The 19,705-nt window shown below is 34.3% G+C and overlaps 1 protein-coding gene across 5 annotated transcripts in view; it reads left to right on the top strand.

Moving 5' to 3' along the window:
• SREK1 (splicing regulatory glutamic acid and lysine rich protein 1) overlaps positions 1–19,705 on the top strand; it is a 42,571-nt gene that overhangs the window by 9,700 nt on the left and 13,166 nt on the right. For 2 of the 5 annotated variants that reach the window (XM_014856376.3, XM_014856375.3), the window contains exons 3-9: positions 4,208–4,323; positions 8,513–8,677; positions 8,817–8,995; positions 10,189–10,319; positions 11,201–11,315; positions 15,743–15,862; positions 16,241–16,615. In XM_014856376.3, the coding sequence (XP_014711862.1) occupies positions 4,208–4,323; positions 8,513–8,677; positions 8,817–8,995; positions 10,189–10,319; positions 11,201–11,315; positions 15,743–15,862; positions 16,241–16,615 (1,201 nt within the window). Of the gene's footprint in view, positions 1–1,348; positions 1,432–3,801; positions 3,926–4,207; positions 4,324–8,512; positions 8,678–8,816; positions 8,996–10,188; positions 10,320–11,200; positions 11,316–15,742; positions 15,863–16,240; positions 16,616–19,705 lie in introns of those variants that run through there. The other 3 variants (XM_014856377.3, XM_070519571.1, XM_044772623.2) reach the window with 3 other exon arrangements.

The following is a 19,705-nucleotide window of genomic DNA, read 5'->3' as shown; positions in this document are numbered from 1 at the left end:
TGTTAGCTCATTACTGAATTGTAAGAAAGAATTTTATCAGTGTTGCTTTGTTGGAACCTTGCTATATTCCCATAGAGTTTGTCACATATGTGAGAAGCCCTGACCGTGATTTGTCGTAAATATTCAAGGTTATGGGCATGTAGAGGTTCCTCTTTTTTGTTTGTTTTACTTGATAGAGATGAGTAAATATACATGTATTATAATAGCTTTTGAATATTTTAATATTACCATTTTGAGTCAAAGTTTCACTATTTTTGAACATGAAAATTTAAGCATATTTTTACTGCAGTTTAGTTATAGGTATTTTAGAACACTAACCTATAAAGTAATTGGTATCAGAAAAACATTCATATATACGTTTTTTCATTAAACTAAATACAACAGAGATGAGTTTATAGACCCTGAAGAATGTCACGGTGAGCATTTAAAGATCTGATTATGCACTCTAAGCAAAGTAATACTGTATTATTGTACTAAAAAAGATAGCAAGTGAGTTTTAAATAAACCAAAGGAAAGAGTTCCAGTGGAGTAAGTTCTGTAAGAGGAGATGTTCTGTGGTGCTATGAGCAGACTTCTGTTTACTTCACTGCGTGCATTCTCTCCTTGATATTATAGAAACAGCAGTATGAAAAAAATGAGAAAACCATAGAAACAATTTTAAGAAAAGTTTTTTCAGTTTCTTTCAATTTGCTGGGTTTTTTAATGCAGACAGATTGAGAGGTTCCTAAGCTGTATAAGTAATGTTTGATGTGTAGTAGTTTTATACATGTTAAGCATTATCTGTTGTTAATAAAACATGCCATTTCAAAATAAAATATACTTGCATTATACTCATTCAAAGATGACCTCTTTTTGTTGCGTGCATCTCAGATTTCTTTTTATAAATGTTAACACTTAGAAAAAGATAAGGTCGAACATAACAAGGGTGTCAGCCTAATCATCAGTCGTAACTTTATGTCCACATTTTCTGGTAGATGGATTTTGACTATTAATTTGGTTTTGTATGTTTTCTCTATGTGATATTTGTGCATTATTAGATGACTAGACTGGCCAAGGCAGACCTGTTACACTTGCCTGAGTTAGGCATTGTTTGCCATGCCACTAAACCTGCCGTCAAGTGAAACCTTCATTGGGGAAATGAGATCGGAGTCTGAACCGCAGAAGATGGACGCCCTGTCTCTGTTTTTTATTGTTTTACTTTAATTTCGTTTTATTTATTTTGTCCCTTTTTTTGTTTTTGTTTTGTTTTTGTTTTGTTAAATCTCTTTCACTTTAACTTGTGAGCTGGTTTCCAGTTCTTTCTAAATGGTATTCCATTAAGGGTTCATAACATTGCCTTACAGATTATATTGGGAGATGATTAGCAGAGCTCAACCTTAAGATAAAATCAGTTTTCACAGTAAATTGGGATACAGTGTCACGAAGCTCAATGTGAGTCTTAACTGGTGTTTATAGACTGATAAGAACATTTTGTTTTTGAAACACTAAAACACTGATCAGATTCTTAGGAACACTTTTGGTCTCAGTGCAACATTTTTGCAGTTTTTCTTCCAGGTCTACATCTCTCATGAAAACCAACTGGTAGCTTTTAGTTTTTGTCCTTCCCCCTAGAATTTTAGGCATAGAAAATCATCAAGGAAAATAAGTACATTTTTAATAAAAATCTGAGGGTAGAGGACAAAAGGAGACTTTCACTTTTATGATAGTTATTCATTATAGAAAATAATTTATTTCCTTGACTTATAAAGACTTTGTTTCCTATGTGGGGAATGGATATTTGAGAAACTGTTGAATATTTACTTTAGTGTGTGTTTCTCTTGAATTTTTTGTTGAAAAATTTTTACAGTTACTAGCTTTTAAATGGATTCTGAGATTAGGATCACTAGTTTAATACTGTGAGAGATGTTGTTTTCCCTCTCAGTTGTCTTTGAGGAGTATAGTTTGGGAAAAATGCTAAAATGCTTATTTGTTTTATGCTTTTATACACTCTGATAGTATTTGGAGGGTAAATTTGATAGAATTCTATCTTGGACATTAAGTGATGGAACTGTTTTCTTTAAGTATTTTTAATGGTAATTAGAATGAGAAAACTATATTGCTTACAGTTAGACTTGATATTTATAATAGTTTGTTATTACTGTTAGAAGCAGTGAGAGTCAGACAATTTTACTGATAGTTTTTTTAAGCCAAAAGTGAAAGACTTTATAATATTAAGTAATCAACTTTTGGCACATGTTGAATACCCTTTTTGTTTGTGTAGTTTTTCTGCACTGTATTATATGGATTGTTTTGCTTATTTAATTGACAGGTAATGTTAAATTGGGGACATTATTAGGTTGGAACTCCTAATTTGCTTTTTAGGTGCATAAATTAGGGTAGTGAAGCATAGAGTTTGTATCTCATGACCTCAGTTGGTTTTTCAAGATGTGTTCAGGTTTTACAAACATTTTAAGAATAATACCTATTTATCATAAAACATGTCTGATAGCAGTGTAAATAGTTTAGTATATGTGTGGGTATACAGATACATGTGTTAATACTAGTAACTAATAAATATAAGACAAATTATTGTTTTTCTCATGTCTTCAGTAAGGCCTACTTAGCTTTTATTTGTCTTTATGCATGTTGAAAAATCTGTGCTTATGCAGAATTTACACTGAAATAATAAAATAACTTTGTTTTTGAAATTAGTAAATTAAGGAAGTGTGGACTTAGATGTTGCAAAGCTTAGAAAAAAGTAGGCATTTGCTAAAGCTAATAAAATGTAATTTTTCTCTTCCTATAATAAGATGTAACCATTATTTAAAGCAAGTTTTCAGATCGTCTTGAATTCCATCCATGTTTAAAGATATATTCAGATAATATTGTTTAGAGATTTATTCCTGCACATCTGGTTGTTTTAAATCAAATTTTTACTGCTAAAACCTAGTGCAATGCTTTTGAAAATTTACTCCATAAGCTACTTTCAATTTAGCGTGATTTTGTACGCTGTGTTTTAAATTACTTTTGAAGAATTCATATGGAAATATGTAGCCAACTAGCACGTAATTATGAGTAGTTCTTTTAAAATAGCTATATGTAGTCAACTTTTTAATATTTTTTTCTGACGGGGAAGAGAGAGGACCAGGAAAAATGCATGAAAGTTGCAGTCCTTATCAAAATTAATTGCTTGGAATTCAAGTCTGGCAAATTGATGTACTTATTTCAGAGTAAATTTTTCATTTTTTAGTCGTAGGGATTTTTTCTTCTTAGCGTCTAAGATTATTTGAGTGTTATTGTCATTATTGTTATTAGGCAATTGAGATGTTTATAAGCAAGACGTTTAGGTGTTAGCCACTGTTCTTCAGATAAGTATACATAAATTGATGCTAAAAGTCAGTAGTTTAAGAAGTTTCCTGAGAGTAGGGAACTTTTTTTGTAAGTCCTTCTCAAAAATTTTAAGTTTCCCAAGGCACATTTGGAACTGGATTTAGGCATCTCCAGTGTTGGTGAGATGCCTTATTAATTGAATGGGTACAGGCTTCCTTTTAAATTGAAGCTAATTACAAGCAGTGGGCCTTTGTTTTTTTCTGTCTACTTGAAATTGAATGGAGTCTGATGGAAGGGTATCAAAATGGTTCGCATCACAAGTAGGTAGTTCAGTAACAGGATAGGGGCACTCAGTAAGGAACAAATTTCAATTCGCACATATTTGTTTTTTCTTTTTCTTTTTTTTGACTAATTTGGTTATTTGCCATTTCTGGGGATTAAACTTTAAAAAATGTTCTTCTTTTCTGTATCTGATGTTCTGTGTGCTATTAGTGATGCAGCCAACACGAACGGTTGTCATGTGTAACACAACTTTCGATCACCGCGAAAACACCGTCCTGGGAAAGCGTCCATGCTTGATATCGTTTGGTTCATGAACATTAAGTTTCCAGTACAGGTGACCCATAGCTCAAAGTGTTAAATAATTGTCTACATTATTCAATTTTTAAAATAATATTCCATTAATGAGATTGTTAGTCTTTGAAGTTTTGCTCACTTTTGTTTTTCCTAGTAGAGCAGGATAAAAGGAAAGACTTAAGTTCTTATTTATTTCTTTATACGGATCTGATAGATTCATTTATTATTATTATTTTTTAAGTGCAAGGGTAATTGTAAAATCATAGTGTAAAGTTTGTGTGGTGTTTCTGCTTTCGGTAATGTTTGGAACTTGCCTCTGCAGGTAAAATCCCAGAGGAATCCAAAGCCCTCTCTTTATTGGCTCCTGCTCCAACCATGACAAGTCTGATGCCTGGTGCAGGCTTGCTCCCCATACCGACCCCCAATCCCTTGACTACAGTAAGTACTGTACACCCTCTTCTAAAAGGGGTGAATGTTCACTTGTGTAGTCAGTTGGAGAAAGAGCTTAGAAAATTATTTCCATTTTGAATCTTTCTTTTTTTTTAGTGGAGAGGATTTGAAATGTCTACTCAATTTTTTTCCCCCATATTATCACTGACTTAAACTGCCTTTTGGAATTACTTCTGAAGTAGTTGGGGATTCACTTAAATTTGACAACTAAAATAGTTTATTCATTAGGTAATCAGTTATTGGAACTGCGTTTTAGATAGCATGGGGAACTGGAGAATCTAGGTAACTATATTTCCCAGTTCATGAGGACTAAATACATTTAAAAAATGTGAAATGATCCACAATCTTGGTAGTAGGAAAAAATATCTCACAGAAGCGTTTGTCTGATGTTGAGAAAAAGTAACAAGGTAAAAACATGGCAAAAATATTTTTTCATTAACTGTGTGGAATTAAGTAGTAATGTAATGCCTCCCTTTTGGTTTCCAAGTGGGATCAAAATAGATTTTGCTGTTACTAGGCTCTTGTTTTGTATATAAAAGATTCTGGTCATGTTTATTTTAAAAGAAGGGTCATTTTTCTTCAAAAAGTTAACTCAAGAAGGGTTATTTTTCTTCAAAAATAAACCCAAGACAAAATGCAAAACTCACCTTAATTGCAAGTTGTATCTATCTTTGTAGTACTGGATTCTTAGGGAGTGAACTAGTAAACTTTATGATCGTAATTAATTTATCCAAGTTATAAAAGTAGTTTGTGAGACTTTGAAGTACAAAATTTTAGCTCTTGTAATTTTTACATGACATTCTGCCAGAAATCTGCATTGTGATCGTGAGAAAATGCTTTTTAATTGAACATCTGATCATTTGAATTGGGCTTTCTACAAATTTTATTTTGAGTTTATTTTGGTATATCTTAACATAGTAATTCCTGGATCACCACTTTTTCTGCCCCTTCCAGAGAGAATATTATCTTGCTGTCTTGAAAATTTTTAGGGGTTGTTGAACAACAATATAAAGTTTTTGTTATTTAATTTCTTGCTGTGAGGGGAGATGGTTTCCTCTTAATTCAGCTATACATATCTATTATTATAAAACTTAATTTATGAAGAGTAATGTCAGTTAGAAAACAGGGGAAAGGTGGCCCATTGTCATTTGGCTCTTGGCTACCTCTCTGACCTGTTTTCCTACCTGCTTCCCTGGATTGGTTTTGTTGTTTCTTGGGCATGCCAAGCAGATTTGTGCTTAAGGCTTTTGTACTTATTTATCTTCTGCCTGGAACGTTTCTTTTCCAGACATTAAAAAGGTTCACTCTTTCATAATGTTTCTGCTTAAAAGTCACATCTTCAGGGAGGTCAGAGTTTCTGTGTCAGAAGGCAAAAGTGTTATATCTGGAGTCTAGGTCATCTTTAACCCATCAGTGACTGAAAGGGCAACTAAGTGCTTAGGTCCCTCAGACCAGTCTAGAAAACAGACTCATCTGAAGAAGGGTAATTGTACTGTTAGAGAGCAGCCACATCCAATGGAACTTTCTGCTGTGAGCGAAATAATCTATATCTGTACTATCAAGTATGGTAGCCACTAGCAACATGTGGCTGTTGAGCACTTGAAATGTAGCTGGTGTGACTAAGACACTGAATTTTAATAATTAAAATTCAAATAGCCGTGTGATCAGTGAGTACCATATTAAATAGCACAGGTATAGAAGAATGATAGAGTGAAAAGAAGAGAGAGACAGGAAAAAGTGTCTAAAAAAGAACTGAGTGATCTTTAAATTTGAAAAACAAAGGGGTTGGATTAGACGATTGGGAAGAACCATTCTGGATCTGCAGTTATATGTCCCCGTGGAGAAATTTGCAAGTTACAGGGATTGACAGCTGGGAATACCTGGAAATGCTTCACATTCATGCAAAACTAACAAGACTCATATTTCTGATTTAACTCAACTGTATATAATAATTCTCTTGCATAGTGAAAAAATTTAAGGTCTGACCCTCATTCATCTGTGTACCTTAGACCATAGAGGGTGAAGTGGGGGGAAAAGGAGTATGATTACAGCGGCAACACGTGGAGGGAGGCTAGGCTCAGGGTGGGAGCCTTCACTCAGATGTCACTCATCTGTCTTGCACTAAGATATTTTCTACAACTTTATGATAACTTGAAATAGTGATAGTGAGCCACAAATCTAAGATCTGTTAGTAGCAAGATACCACAGATTATAATAAATACTGTGAAGGAATAAAACAGTGATGTGGTAGAGAGTAAATGAGACTTTATATAAAGTCTAGGAAAGTCTCTTGGAAGGGATGATTGACCTGATGCTTAAAGGATTCAGCTGGCAGAAACTGGAAGAAGAGCTTTCTAGGCAGAAGGAATGCCAAGTGAAAAGTGCTAATGTGGGAAGAACTTGTGTGTTTGAGGTGCAGAGTGGTAGGCAGTGTGGTTGAAGCTTGGAGAGTAAGGGGGAGGAGAGTATGTGTTTTGAGATTGGAGGGCTAGACAGGGCACTGATTATGTAGTTCATCTTAGGCCATGGAAAGGAGTTTGAGTTTTATTCTAAAGGTAATTAGAAGCCATTGATGGGTTTTAAGCAAGGATAAGACGTGATCTGACATGTTTTAGAAAGATCACACATTGGCTGCTATGACAAGCCTAAGTGATAGTCATTTCGTAAAACTTGTGTTTTCACCTTTTGGAAGTTGTTGTTACTTAACAGTTGTTAAATCTTAGTAGTTTTGCAACAATATATAGTCACTGCTCAAAATTTTCTTAACTCTCATAAATGGCAGTGAAAATTGCAGGGTTTTTTTTGCTTGAAAGGTCTTTTTAATTCTGCAAAGTTTTCCATTTTCAAATTCTGATATCTTCTATCTTTTCTAGTTTAAATTCACATTAAAAACATGTTCCTTAGTGCTTGAACTGAAAACTCAATTTAGTAAGATTATGAAAGATCATTCAAAGATTTTTGTCCTTTTCCTACCGTAGTATAAATAACCGTTTAATATTTTAGGTGTCTTTTCTTAGGTAAACTTTGTCCCTGGTTCAATTTTAGTCTTGCATGGTAGTACCTTGCTTTTACCACTTGGTAGTTGAGTAGCTTTGGGAAAATTATTTAATTTCTTTAAGTCTTTTTCTTTATCTGTGGAATTGGCATAATAGTAATACCTGTCTCTTAGGGTTGATATGAGGATTAAGTTAATAAGTCATCAAAAGTTTGGTGCTATGATTATTACCTGTTAGTAACTCACATACACAATCAGTGTCATTGAATGCCCAAGGTACAGTCGATTCTCATTATTTGTGAATTCTGTATTTTTTAATTTACCTACTAGCTAAAATTTATTTGAAACCTCAAAATCAATAATTGTGGTGTTTTTGCAGTCATTCATTGACACACGTAGAATGATGAAAAATTTGAGGTGCTTGATGTGTCTGCTCCCAGATGAGGTCAGAAGAGCAACACTCTGCCTTCTTGTTTTAGCTCTCATGCTGTAAATAAGTCTTTTTTGTGGTCTCTTTAGTGTCGTGTTTTTCACATTTTTGTGCTTTTTTGGGGTGATTTTGCTGTTTAAATTAGCTCCATGCCTACTACTAAAGTGTCATCAGTGTTCCTGAGGGCTGAAAGGCTGTGATTTGCCTTACAGAGAAAATACACGTGTTTGATAAAATTCATTCAGGCATGAGTTGATAGTGCCACTGGCCATGAGTTCAATGTTAATAAAATTAACAATTTATATTAAATAAGGTGTCTTTACACTGAAGTACACATTAAAACAAGGTTGTGTATTTATTTGTTGATGAAAATGTTGTGACTAGAGGCTCGCAGACAACTAGCACTGTATTTTCCCTAGGAGCGTTGACTCAATATTTGATAATTCAGTGTTTGTGGTAACTTTAAAGGACATAACTACTGCGAATAACGAGAATTGACTTTTTTTAGTGCTGAGTTTAAAAGTGTTAAAATACCCAGATAGTGAAGAAATAGGTTGTATTTCTAATTACATTTAGAACTACTGTGACCTCACTCTGAGTAATCTAGACATATACCCAGCTTAAAGTTGGGAGTCCCTAGTCTCTTCCCATTCTTGTTGAGTTGATTAATTCTTTTCACAATTAGAGAATGGTAATTTTTGGTAGCAGTGGAAGATATGTGCTCTGTTTTTTATTTTGTTTTTCTTTTCTAGCTGGGTGTTTCCCTTAGTAGTTTGGGGGCTATACCGGCAGCAGCACTAGATCCCAACATCGCAACACTTGGAGAGATCCCACAGCCGCCGCTCATGGGAAATGTGGACCCTTCCAAGATCGACGAGATTAGGAGAACAGTCTATGTTGGCAATTTGAATTCCCAGGTAACTAATTTAAGAAGAAACAGTGGTAGGACCTCTTACTCTTTTCTCCTTCTTAAAAATCCTATTGGTTGATACAGTAATATTTACTTGTTTTTTTAAAAACAATATACTTTATTAAAATGTTACTTTGTTTCTTCAGACAACAACAGCTGATCAGCTACTTGAATTTTTTAAACAAGTTGGAGAAGTGAAGTTTGTGCGGATGGCAGGTGATGAGACTCAGCCAACTCGGTTTGCTTTTGTGGAATTTGCAGACCAAAATTCTGTACCAAGGGCCCTTGCTTTTAATGGAGTTATGTTTGGAGACAGGCCACTGAAGTAAGAAACCCTAAACAAAGAAATTTTAATAATTTTGAAAAAATTTAAAGTATTTTTGATATAATTAAGGCTTTTTTTTTTCTTTTTAATAGTATTTGGCAATTTGTGGAAAGGAAGACTTTGTGTTAAGTATAAATGAAATACACGAGATACTTCCCATTTTAGCCTTTAAACTAAAGTTGTATTTGAAGACATCTTATTTTTTATTTTATAAGGTCTAATTTTATGTTAATGTTATTTATATACCCTACGTAACGATTGTAGGTCTTTTTCCATTAGCTCTAACAAGTCAGGTTGGTTGTGCATTTATGACTAGACTAATGGACAATTTAACAAATGGGTTGAACTTATAGTAACACAGTAAGAAGAATTTTGGTAAATCCAGAATCCCAGGAAGAAAATAATATTAACTACCCACGAATGTTTTAAATCATACATTTTGAGTTTTAAGGTTTGCTCACATCCTTGTTTGCAAAATGAAAAATTGATGTAGCCTTTCAAATACTAGAGACCAGAAATTCTATTCTGTGTAGATTATTGAGGCAACAGTTTTGTCTGAATTTCATAGGTTAGTTATATAGTTGATCAGGATTCTGCTATTAAAGGATAAATAACTGTTCTTAGTGATTTCCTGTCTTAATATGGGAGGGGTAAAGTGAGGCACAGAATTCCTTTATGTGCATCAGAGAAACCACCCTTGCCCAGTATGGGAAGAGTTTTATCAGATGCCTCCCACATTTGAAGCTGTGTCTGACTCAGCATGATCCAGTATTGTTTAAAATGGTGCACATAATACACAGCTTCCCCTTCATCCTCCCAGGTGCAGAAGTTATCAGCAAAATCTTATAATCTAAGAATAGAACTGATTCATTTTAATATTGGTATCAACATTTTAATTTATTGCATTTCAAAGCTGTGTGGAAAAGGACTTGTCCTGGTCTGTTCAAGTTAAAGAAGTCAGCTAGGGTTCAGTTTTTCTTTTTTTTCCCCTTGCTTTTGGCTTTGTTAGCAAGAGATGATGGCAGGTAGGAATGAGATTGATTATGTTTTGGTTATTCTGTATTTAGCTATATCATTGTTAATGTGCTTTCAAGATGTCCTCAGCTTTATAAATGTGTGTATCATATAAACAGTTGTTTCATGTTTTGTAAAATATGGTGTGTATTTGTGATATGCCAATATTTTTAATTTAGAATAAATCACTCCAACAATGCAATAGTAAAACCCCCTGAGATGACACCTCAGGCTGCAGCTAAGGAGTTAGAAGAAGTAATGAAGCGAGTACGAGAGGCTCAGTCCTTTATCTCAGCAGCTATTGAACCAGGTAAGGCCATGGTGTTATTACATAGGTCATAGTTTAAGATCATAGAGTCTTAGAACTGGAAGGAACTTTAGAAATTATCTTGTTTAGTCCTTCATTTTACCAACAAGAAGACTGAGACTCAAGAAGAGTAAGTGACTTAGTAGTGTCAAAGGTCAAAGAACTACTGAGCCAAAATATTGTCTTTTCCCATGATGCTGAGTTGAGGCACATTAGCCTGAGTTAGTTGGTTCTTTGTATTTTAATAGCAAAGTTAGTGTTCAAAACTGATTGCTTAAAGCAAAGTATAAATATTGTTGTGAGGCTAAAAACAGGAATAAATATATTTAAAATGTTATGATTAAGCAGATTCACTTTCCTTCAAGGCTTTAATTTTAAAAATAGAAAAGAGAGCTCATGATTTAGGAAAAATTCAGAGACTTTGTTTTAGCAAGGTAAAGGAACACCTATTCAAACTTTTGCATTGCTAACTAAGATTTAAAAATCGAATCTAAAAATGTCTACGTGATTTACATTTGAGCAAATTTTCTAAATTAGCACTCAGAATTTAAGCTTCAATTCTAGCAAAATAAATGAAGAAAGGATTTAAAATCACTGTCATAGGAATTACAGACATGTTATAATCGTACGTTATGGCAGCAACAAAATACTACGAACAGCTGTTTATAATCATCTGGTTTATATGTACTGCTGCAGGGTGGCTGCACTCAACGAGTTTATGCAATGACTTTCTTGGATGTTTCTGAAGGATAATTGCACAGGAGGAGGATGTACAGAGAGTAGGCCCCTTGCACTATATGTGGTACATTCCACTTGTGCCTGATTATTAACTGGGATCTTTAATTGTTCTGAGCTTACACTGCAAAGTGGTTTTTTCCTCCCAGAGTCTGGAAAGAGCAATGAAAGAAAAGGCGGTCGATCTCGTTCCCACACTCGTTCAAAATCCAGGTCTAGCTCAAAATCCCATTCTAGAAGGAAAAGGTCACAGTCAAAACACAGGTGAGAGTTTCTATCGTATTTTAAATTTTTTAAGTTTTCTATTTAAAATAAAGATTTTCTGCATTTTTGTCTAAATATAGGAATTTAGAAATTTCAGTGGAGTTTACCAGGAAATATGGTTACAAGTAAATATTGCTTTAATTAGTTATAGTTAAGAATGGAATTTTATCTAATTAATATATAATTTTTATTCAACTAATTTTCAGTTTTAGAAGTTGATTTTCTATCTTAAGATGCTCTATTCCTGATTTTTCTAAGCGTGAACTAGTCTATACAGAACTGGTAGAAACTTTTCTCCATATTGAGGACAGGGACCATATGTATGGTGATGCTGAAAATCTTGCTGAAGTTGCAGCTGTTTTGCTTTCCCATAGTCTACGCAGGGCTGGGGAGTACCACTCCCAGATCTTGGTTTCAGGTAATTACCTATCTCCAGACCATGAGTCTAATGGAGCACCTTAAGTCCTTGGTACTCTCGGTGATAAGAGCCTCCTCCACCCACGTTGGGTCCTGAAACACAGGAGTAACTTGGAGGTTTGCCTCCAACTGTTGTTTTGTGCTCAGGCTCTCTTTCTGTTTTATCTTATTTTTGAGCATAGCTGTCATTTTAATTTTCTTTTTTTTTAACTTCATGTTGTGTTTGGTACCTCAAAATATAAAGTTGCAACACCATCTTGATTGGAAGTGCCCTGAGAATCATGTCTTAAGTGATAAGTTTTGTTGTCTTCTTTAAGATGTGGAGGGGGCTGTTATTGAAATGTGAAAATGTGTATAGTGGATCCTAATTACTTGTTATATGTACACACATATTTATACTTATGTCTAAAGAGAAGAGATAGAGCAAAGTGTGTGTGCATAGTGTGGAGGTATTAGAGAAGGAGGGTTTGAGAGGAGGGGAAAAAAGGAACCAGTGTGCTGTAGGGTGAACCTCATCAGCAAGCTCAGTTTAGTCTCTTTTTCTGGGATGATCAAGGATGTTGAAGCAATGAGATAGGAAAATAATGACATTCTTTCTTTGACTCTGGTAAACTATATTTCTAACTAGTTGCTGGTATATACTTCTCTGATTCTTAGTTTGCACCATCTCTTGTGGAATATGGTTTTACTTTCTATCTCCATCCAAGGCCTTACAGTAAGACAAGTTCAGATCCAAGTGAAGGAAGTTGTTTCATGTACAAGGAATAAGGCAGTGCAACAGAAGCCAGAATTGGAGGAGGAAAGTGGTATAGAAACAGTGGTACTAGATTATGGATATTCCATAAGTTGACAGGATGTGGTGAAGGTAAAGGACATCAAGGAAATACAGAATTGAGCTGAAGAGTAATAACTTCTTTTCTGAGGGGAAAAAAGACCAATGACCTGAATCTCATTTTGTGTTGATTACAAGAGCCATACTCTAAGTCTGATAACTTAGTGTTTGTCTAAGGCTGGAAAAAAGCAAAACTTGATGATTAATATCGTTGTTTCCTTGATAATCTCTGTGAAGCTTTCTATATTAGGGCAAATAATTTTAACTATTAATTTTAAGGTCTTTGCTCTTATCATTTTACATACATGTGGGTGTTCTCCCCTTCCAAGGGTTATTAGTGGGGGAAGGATTTTTCAGTCTAAAATGAAATTTGTTAATTATTGTTCTTATTCATGGGATACTTTCATGTAGGTCTATCTAACTATGTAGCATTAGAGATTACTTGTTCTTGGCATACCCACACACACATATACAAATATATACACACATTCACATATATATATATATCTTTTTTGTAAGCATATACTGTTTTTATACATGGTGTAGAGAAACACACATAGCCCTTACTAAGTTCATAAATACAAAAGAGGATGAATTCTGTTTAAAGGAAAAAAAAAATTCCACACCTAAAAACATTTGACTTAAGGATTTTGACATGGAAGGAACTCCCTTACTCCACCTCTCCAATAGGGGAGGGGGATGGCAGGCATTTCGTGGCTTCTCCTCTCCGGCTAGTGGGGTCTGCCCTCAGCTCTGACTCTGACCCAGACCCACTAGACGTAGCAGGAGCGTGGGTTGTAGGAGCCCTTGCTCTTGAAGGCCTACCCTCTTATTCCTTCTCAGCCTTCTCAGATGCTTCTAGAGTTTCCCTGCATTCTTTCCCTATTCCTTCCCCTTCTTATGGCAAGAGGGAGGAAGGGGTTTCATGTCCTTGTGACTTTGGCTAGAACTGGGGAGTTATGTTTCCACTTTGTCCAAAGTTTTATGTTTTTTTTTTTCATAGGGACAATGTTAGAAAAGATGGGTAGTACTATAATTATTATATTTTAAAGTTAAGTAACCTTTACAGACCAGCATAGGAACTGTAAGACATTTTATAATATTTTAATGGGAAACAACTGACTTACAAATGAACTTTGATGCAACATAATGGTAAGTTGCCGCTTATTTATAGTTTCATTTATAAATGCAATTTTGCACATTATGCTAAAATGAGAACTGCTAATGATACTCAAATCTTTATCTTTGTTTGGATTAGATTTGCTCTTGATTTGAAGCTTTTAGCATTCCTAATCAGAAAACTTGTGGGCGACTAGTGGGTGAGATTGAGACATAAAAATATTTAATGCCAAAATTAAAATATGATAATTACTCTTGGACAGTGACTTTCAAACTCTGAGGACGCACAGGGTAAGGCAGGAAGCCAAGTGATCAGTGGGTTTTTTTATTAATTTTTATTAGGGCTATGCTTAGTTTTTTAAAAGGAGTTTCTTTGCTTAATGAAGGTTGGAAAGCACTGTTTGAGGAAAACAAAATTTATATTTTTTAGCAAGTTTAATTAAAACAAAAATCTTAAGACTTTTTATTAAGTACACAGAAGCAAAGGCCCTTCAAAATGTTACTGTATGTGGATGTCTGTAAATGGATTAAAATTGTTCCATGTTTTGCCTTAATACCTACTACTTGACCCTTGTCTCTTAGATTGTTAGTAATAAAGTTTTCAACAAACAATGAATTATCCTCTTAAAAATGTGGTATGAAGATAAATGTATAATTTTTGAAGCCGGATAATAGATGAGTGGTTTAGTTGAAAATTAGCTGTTGGAAAACAAATTTTAGCTAATTGAAAAATGTGTTTACAAAGCAAGATTTCATTATTTTTGAGGATTATCTGGAGATTTTTCTGGTTTCATAGCATACCACAAGCATTTAACTATTTGTATTTCTTTTATAGATGCTTATTTTAATAATTCATTTAAACATGACTATCAAGATGAGTTTTAATTATATGAAGCATAGTTATGGAAGTTCATTTGACCTCCTTGGAATAAAGATAGATATAATTTAAAGTTTTCATTTATGTTAATTGTTAATAACGATGATGGAGAATAGTGCAAGTTAAGAGTTTTACATTTACTCTGTGCCAGAGACTGCTAGGCAGTTTTCTACGCATCATCTGATTTAATCCTCATGACAGCTCTAGGAGATGTAGGTGTGATTCTTACTGCACTTTATAGGTGAGGAAACTCATGCTTAGAGAGGTTAAGTGACTAGCCAGAGTTCTCAGAGCTAGTGTGTGGCAGAGCTGAGTGTCAGAGCCAGATTGTCTGACTCCAAAGCCGGTGAGTCTCATCACTTTGTTATTTAAATTGTGTACATTCAGTTTTGTTATATGAATAGTTCCTAGGATACCTCATTATGAAAAAATCATATAAGTAATTATTGCAGTGGGGAAAAGGAGCCTAGAGGATTTCAGAATTGGAATAACACTTATTTTTCCTGCAGGAATTCTGGTAATAAAGGTTTCTTTCAATAGCTATGTTTATATAGTTGTAAAATCAAGGCCTTACAAATCAACGTTTGATTATAAATGGCTTTAATTCACAAGTAATGACATTTATTTTCCTGTCACACACATTAGTGTGACATTAGTGTCACACTCATACCATCATTAGTATTGTGCTTCTTATACATTCTTGTTAATATCTATTATAATAAACAGCATACAGCCATTTATAGAAACTATCGAACCATACTACTACTACTCTCTGTCAAGATAAGTCAAAACCACAAGTAGTCATATTACATGCAAGTCAAGGGTTAAAGATGATTACATGGTATGAAAATTTGGACCATAGGAGGTCATCTGTACTAATTGATACATTAGTGATTAGCACAAAAGAAAGCCACACCTGAAAATACAACTTAAGTCTAACATGGGAAATAAATTCTTTTTCTGTTTTCTCTTTGTGTTCTGGACAAGAACTATCTGGTAAAGTTTCCAGTAAATTTATTTCAGATAATCTAACTGAAGCATTAAATGTAATAGAGAATTTTTAAATATTGATAAATATGTTGGGATAGGTTTTAAAATTCTCTTATATGAAGGACATGACATTTTTAAAAATTGAAATCTAAGTGTAAGTTTTGACATTGTAACAAATTTGATTTTCTTTAGGAGTAGATCCCATAATAGATCACGTTCAAGACAAAAAGACAGACGTAGGTCTAAGAGCCCACATAGAAAACGCTCTAAATCGAGGGAGAGACGGAAGTCAAGGAGTCGTTCGCGCTCACGGTGAGCTTTTGGGAAATTAAGGGTAATCTTTTCGTGGCTTCATTTGTTAGAAATCTCTTGTGGTTTAGGTTTTTAATGAGAGAAATTAAACTTTTTTCTGTTGGTTTCAGTAATGATTAATGTTGATGGCCATTGATTTGAATCTCATGACGTTTCCAAACTACTTAATTCAGCCTGGTAATTGTTTCATTTTGCATCTTTATGTACAGTTTCATTTTGCAGCTTTATGTACACCTGAGTTATATAGAAATTTGTAATGCCTTATAGATATTATAGGTTGTTTTGTATTGATAACTGTGGAGGAAGGAAAGAGAAGTCCTTTTGGGGAGTAGAATTATTTTAGTTGTGAATTTACTTATTTATTTTTGTTTTTTAAAGGGACAAGAGAAAAGACACCCGAGAAAAGATCAAGGAAAAGGAAAGAGTGAAAGAAAAAGATAGAGAAAAGGAAAGGGATAAAGAGAGAGACAGGGAAAAGGAACGTGAAAAAGAAAAGGAACGGGGTAAAAACAAAGATAAAGACCGGGAAAAGGACAAGGACCGGGATAAAGACAAGGAAAAGGACAGAGAGAGAGAGCGGGAAAAAGAGCATGAAAAGGAGCGAGACAAAGAGAAGGAAAAGGAACAGGACAAAGAAAAGGACCGAGAAAAGGACAGATCCAAAGAGATAGATGAGAAAAGAAAGAAGGATAAAAAATCCAGAACACCACCCAGAAGTTACAATGCATCAAGAAGATCTCGTAGTTCCAGCAGGTTTGATAATGCTTAAGATTTTTACCAAGGGGTTTACTGGTGATGAATGAGAACATAAATGTTAACTGAGGAGGAAAAGATACTCCATGCGGGTGGAATGAACACAATAATATCAGAACATTTCCGTCTAATTGCAGAGTAAACATTTCTCTAGCAGGATTGCCACAGTATTGCACCTATGAGGAAGAAGAGATGATATTAGGCAAAATTATTTGGAAAGTTTTAACTATCTTTGTAATCCACTATTTTAACCTGGTGGCTACCACTGGTGCTTTTTTGGGAGAGTGGGATAGCGGGGGCAAATAGGTGAGGAAGATTGGCCCTGAGCTAACAGCTGTGCCAACCTGCCTGTTTTCAGTGTCTGATGCCACCAGAGCATGGCTTGATGAGCAGTGCATAGGTCCGTGCCTGGGATCTAAACCTACGAACCCTGGGCAGCCAAAGTGGAGCATGCAAACGTAACCACTAAGCCACTGGGCCGGCCCCTGTATATATTTTTTTTAGTATAGAAGAATTGATCTCTTAGGCTTCTATATTTCTTTGTAATAGTGTGGTAAATTTTAGTGTGCAAAATGATTTCCAAACTTGCATGTTAGCCCTTTTTGTCATCTAAGTTAATATTTACTGCTGGATTTTGTTGAGTGCATGATATTTAACTTTTGTTTTTCTTTTATTTGTCAATTTAAGGTTTTGCTTTTTTAGGACTGTTCCCTCGATTTATTAATAGGTACACTGCCACCAGTTGGCGGCAGGTTGCCATAGTAACACCTGCAAAAATGAGGACCTTCCTTGATTCAAGATTAAACCTACATCCATTACTCCAGATGATACTGTGACTATAAATAAATTGAAATTTCTAATTTGTGTTAAACTATATTTTAAAAAATACTAAAAAATATATATACTTTAGCAAGCTTTAAAGATATTTTAAACATGATTTTTCCTAGAAAATAATTTCTGAGACAAAGGGATGTGTATTTCCTGTTTTTTTAACCTTGTGATTTCATAGCTTATTCTTAATACTAGTTTTTGGTTAGGTAGTACAAGATAATTGCAAGCATTTATTGAGTGCTTTACTATATGCGGGATTTTATGTCTCAGCAGAGTTTTTCATGAACCTCATTTAATTTTCACAATACGCCTGTGAGAAGACTGATTATTACCACTGTTTTAAATCATTAGGAAACCGAAGCTTCGAGGAAATTTTCCATTTGCTCTGCACTTTAGTATAAAAAGTGTGGTGGCTCTTTCTCTTTTTAGGGATTGTTAAGTTTAATCGAGAATTCTCTAATCAATACTTGGTATCTGCTTCAAAAAACTGCCTCAGAAGCATAAAGTTGAAAACAACAGCGTAGGTTAAAATGGGCTTAAAATAAACAGATCACTGCCATATTTCAGCACAGTGAACCAAAAACTGAAGCATTAATTTAACCTCATTTGTGTTGGGTGTCAGTTGACCTTTGTGACAGCACTTTACTGCAAAGTGATTTCGTTGGTTTTGTGTTACACATTCCTTTGAGTTTGTGTGATCATTTAGACATTGCCCTTAACAACACCAAGTAATGTTCTGATTCCTTTCAAATTCAGTTGAATTTACTTTTTCTGACGACTTTGGAATGTTGGATTTTTTCATGGGCCATTTTAAGTGGCTTGATATTTAAGAAAGTTCAGACGTTCAGATTCAGTCCTAAATATATTCTTAAATAACCTCTGGGGCCTGGAAAATAAATGCTGACTAACGTTAGTTCCTAAAGGTCCAGCAGTTTGGAATGTTTCATGCTTTCAGAAAAGCTTAGTGTGAAGTTTCAATTTCTCATCTTTTAGCATTTTTCTGCTTTTCAAGTGCTCTGATTTGTTTAGTAAATGGGAAACATTTTAACTGCTCAGAAAAAGTCTACTTAATATTTTTATTTCCAACATTGTTTTCTAATAAAATTTTGATATTTGAAATACTTCTAATACTTAAAAAAGTTACTATCAATAAAGAGACCAAGAAGGGGAAGGAGAAAATATTTATTGAGCGCCTACTGTGTGCCTGGCACTATGCTTGATACTTTACAGATATTATTCTCATAACAGCACTGCAAGGCTTGAGTCATTGTCTCCATCTTCCGGTTGGAAAAATGAGACTCAGATTAAGTCATATGACCCAGTTGTGCAGCTGGTAAGGTGTGGAACTAAAATTTAAAGCTAAGTCTAACCAACTCCAGTTCTTTATACTACAGCCAACACCTTCTTTCTCAACTAATTCACATTCTAGATTGCCGTCTGTCCAGCCTTGGTTCTCATTATTGTCAACTGGTAGTTACTAGATGCCCACTTGTACATAATGCTTTGTGAACAAACAAGTGAAGAGTTATACTGATCAAGGTGGAATGATTTTGTGCAGACTTAAAGTCTGGGATACTCTGACATTCTCATGCTATGAAAACTTACAGAATGGCATTGATTGAATGGAACATCATTATCTTAATTTCCATCTTAGGAAGTAGAATTTTGGGGTGTCTTGGAAATAAAATTAGATAATGGAGGAGAGAGCCTTAGGTAGACTTGAATTGATTTGTGTTCTCAATGATCTTGAGCTTTTTTGTCCTTAACATCTACCACATATACCACATCTGAGCATTATCTGGTTTTTTATTTTATAAATGAAAAACAGAATGTTTCATTAACCTAGAATCAACTTACTGAAATGGTAAGGAGAACTTGAATTCTAGAGGATTTGGTTTTTTCAGCTATGTGGCCACTAATTATCAGAGTTCCTTATGAGATAGGTCATTGGATACATTAATCATTGATAAATATATTCTCATGCCTCATCTCCTGAATTACGGATATCTTGAATTTCATTGTTTCCAAGTTGACCACTCTTACAAATGAAGTGATTTAGAATATGCATCATTTGCTAATATGTGAAGCAGGATAGTTTTTAATTATAATAAACACTGTCAATCTATTTAGTAATTATTTTTTATTTTGTCATATTTAAATCTTAGGTTTTAACTATTCTCAAGCAACTTGTACACTAAATTTTAAATGAATAGAACAACAGTAATGAAATGGTAGGAGGTTGGAGGAGTAAAATGAACT

This window comes from Equus asinus, chromosome 10 (genome assembly GCF_041296235.1).
Source record: "Equus asinus isolate D_3611 breed Donkey chromosome 10, EquAss-T2T_v2, whole genome shotgun sequence".
NCBI classification, from domain to species: Eukaryota; Metazoa; Chordata; class Mammalia; order Perissodactyla; family Equidae; genus Equus; species Equus asinus.
Note: the sequence above shows the minus strand (reverse complement) of the source record. Positions and strands in the feature narration are given on the sequence as shown.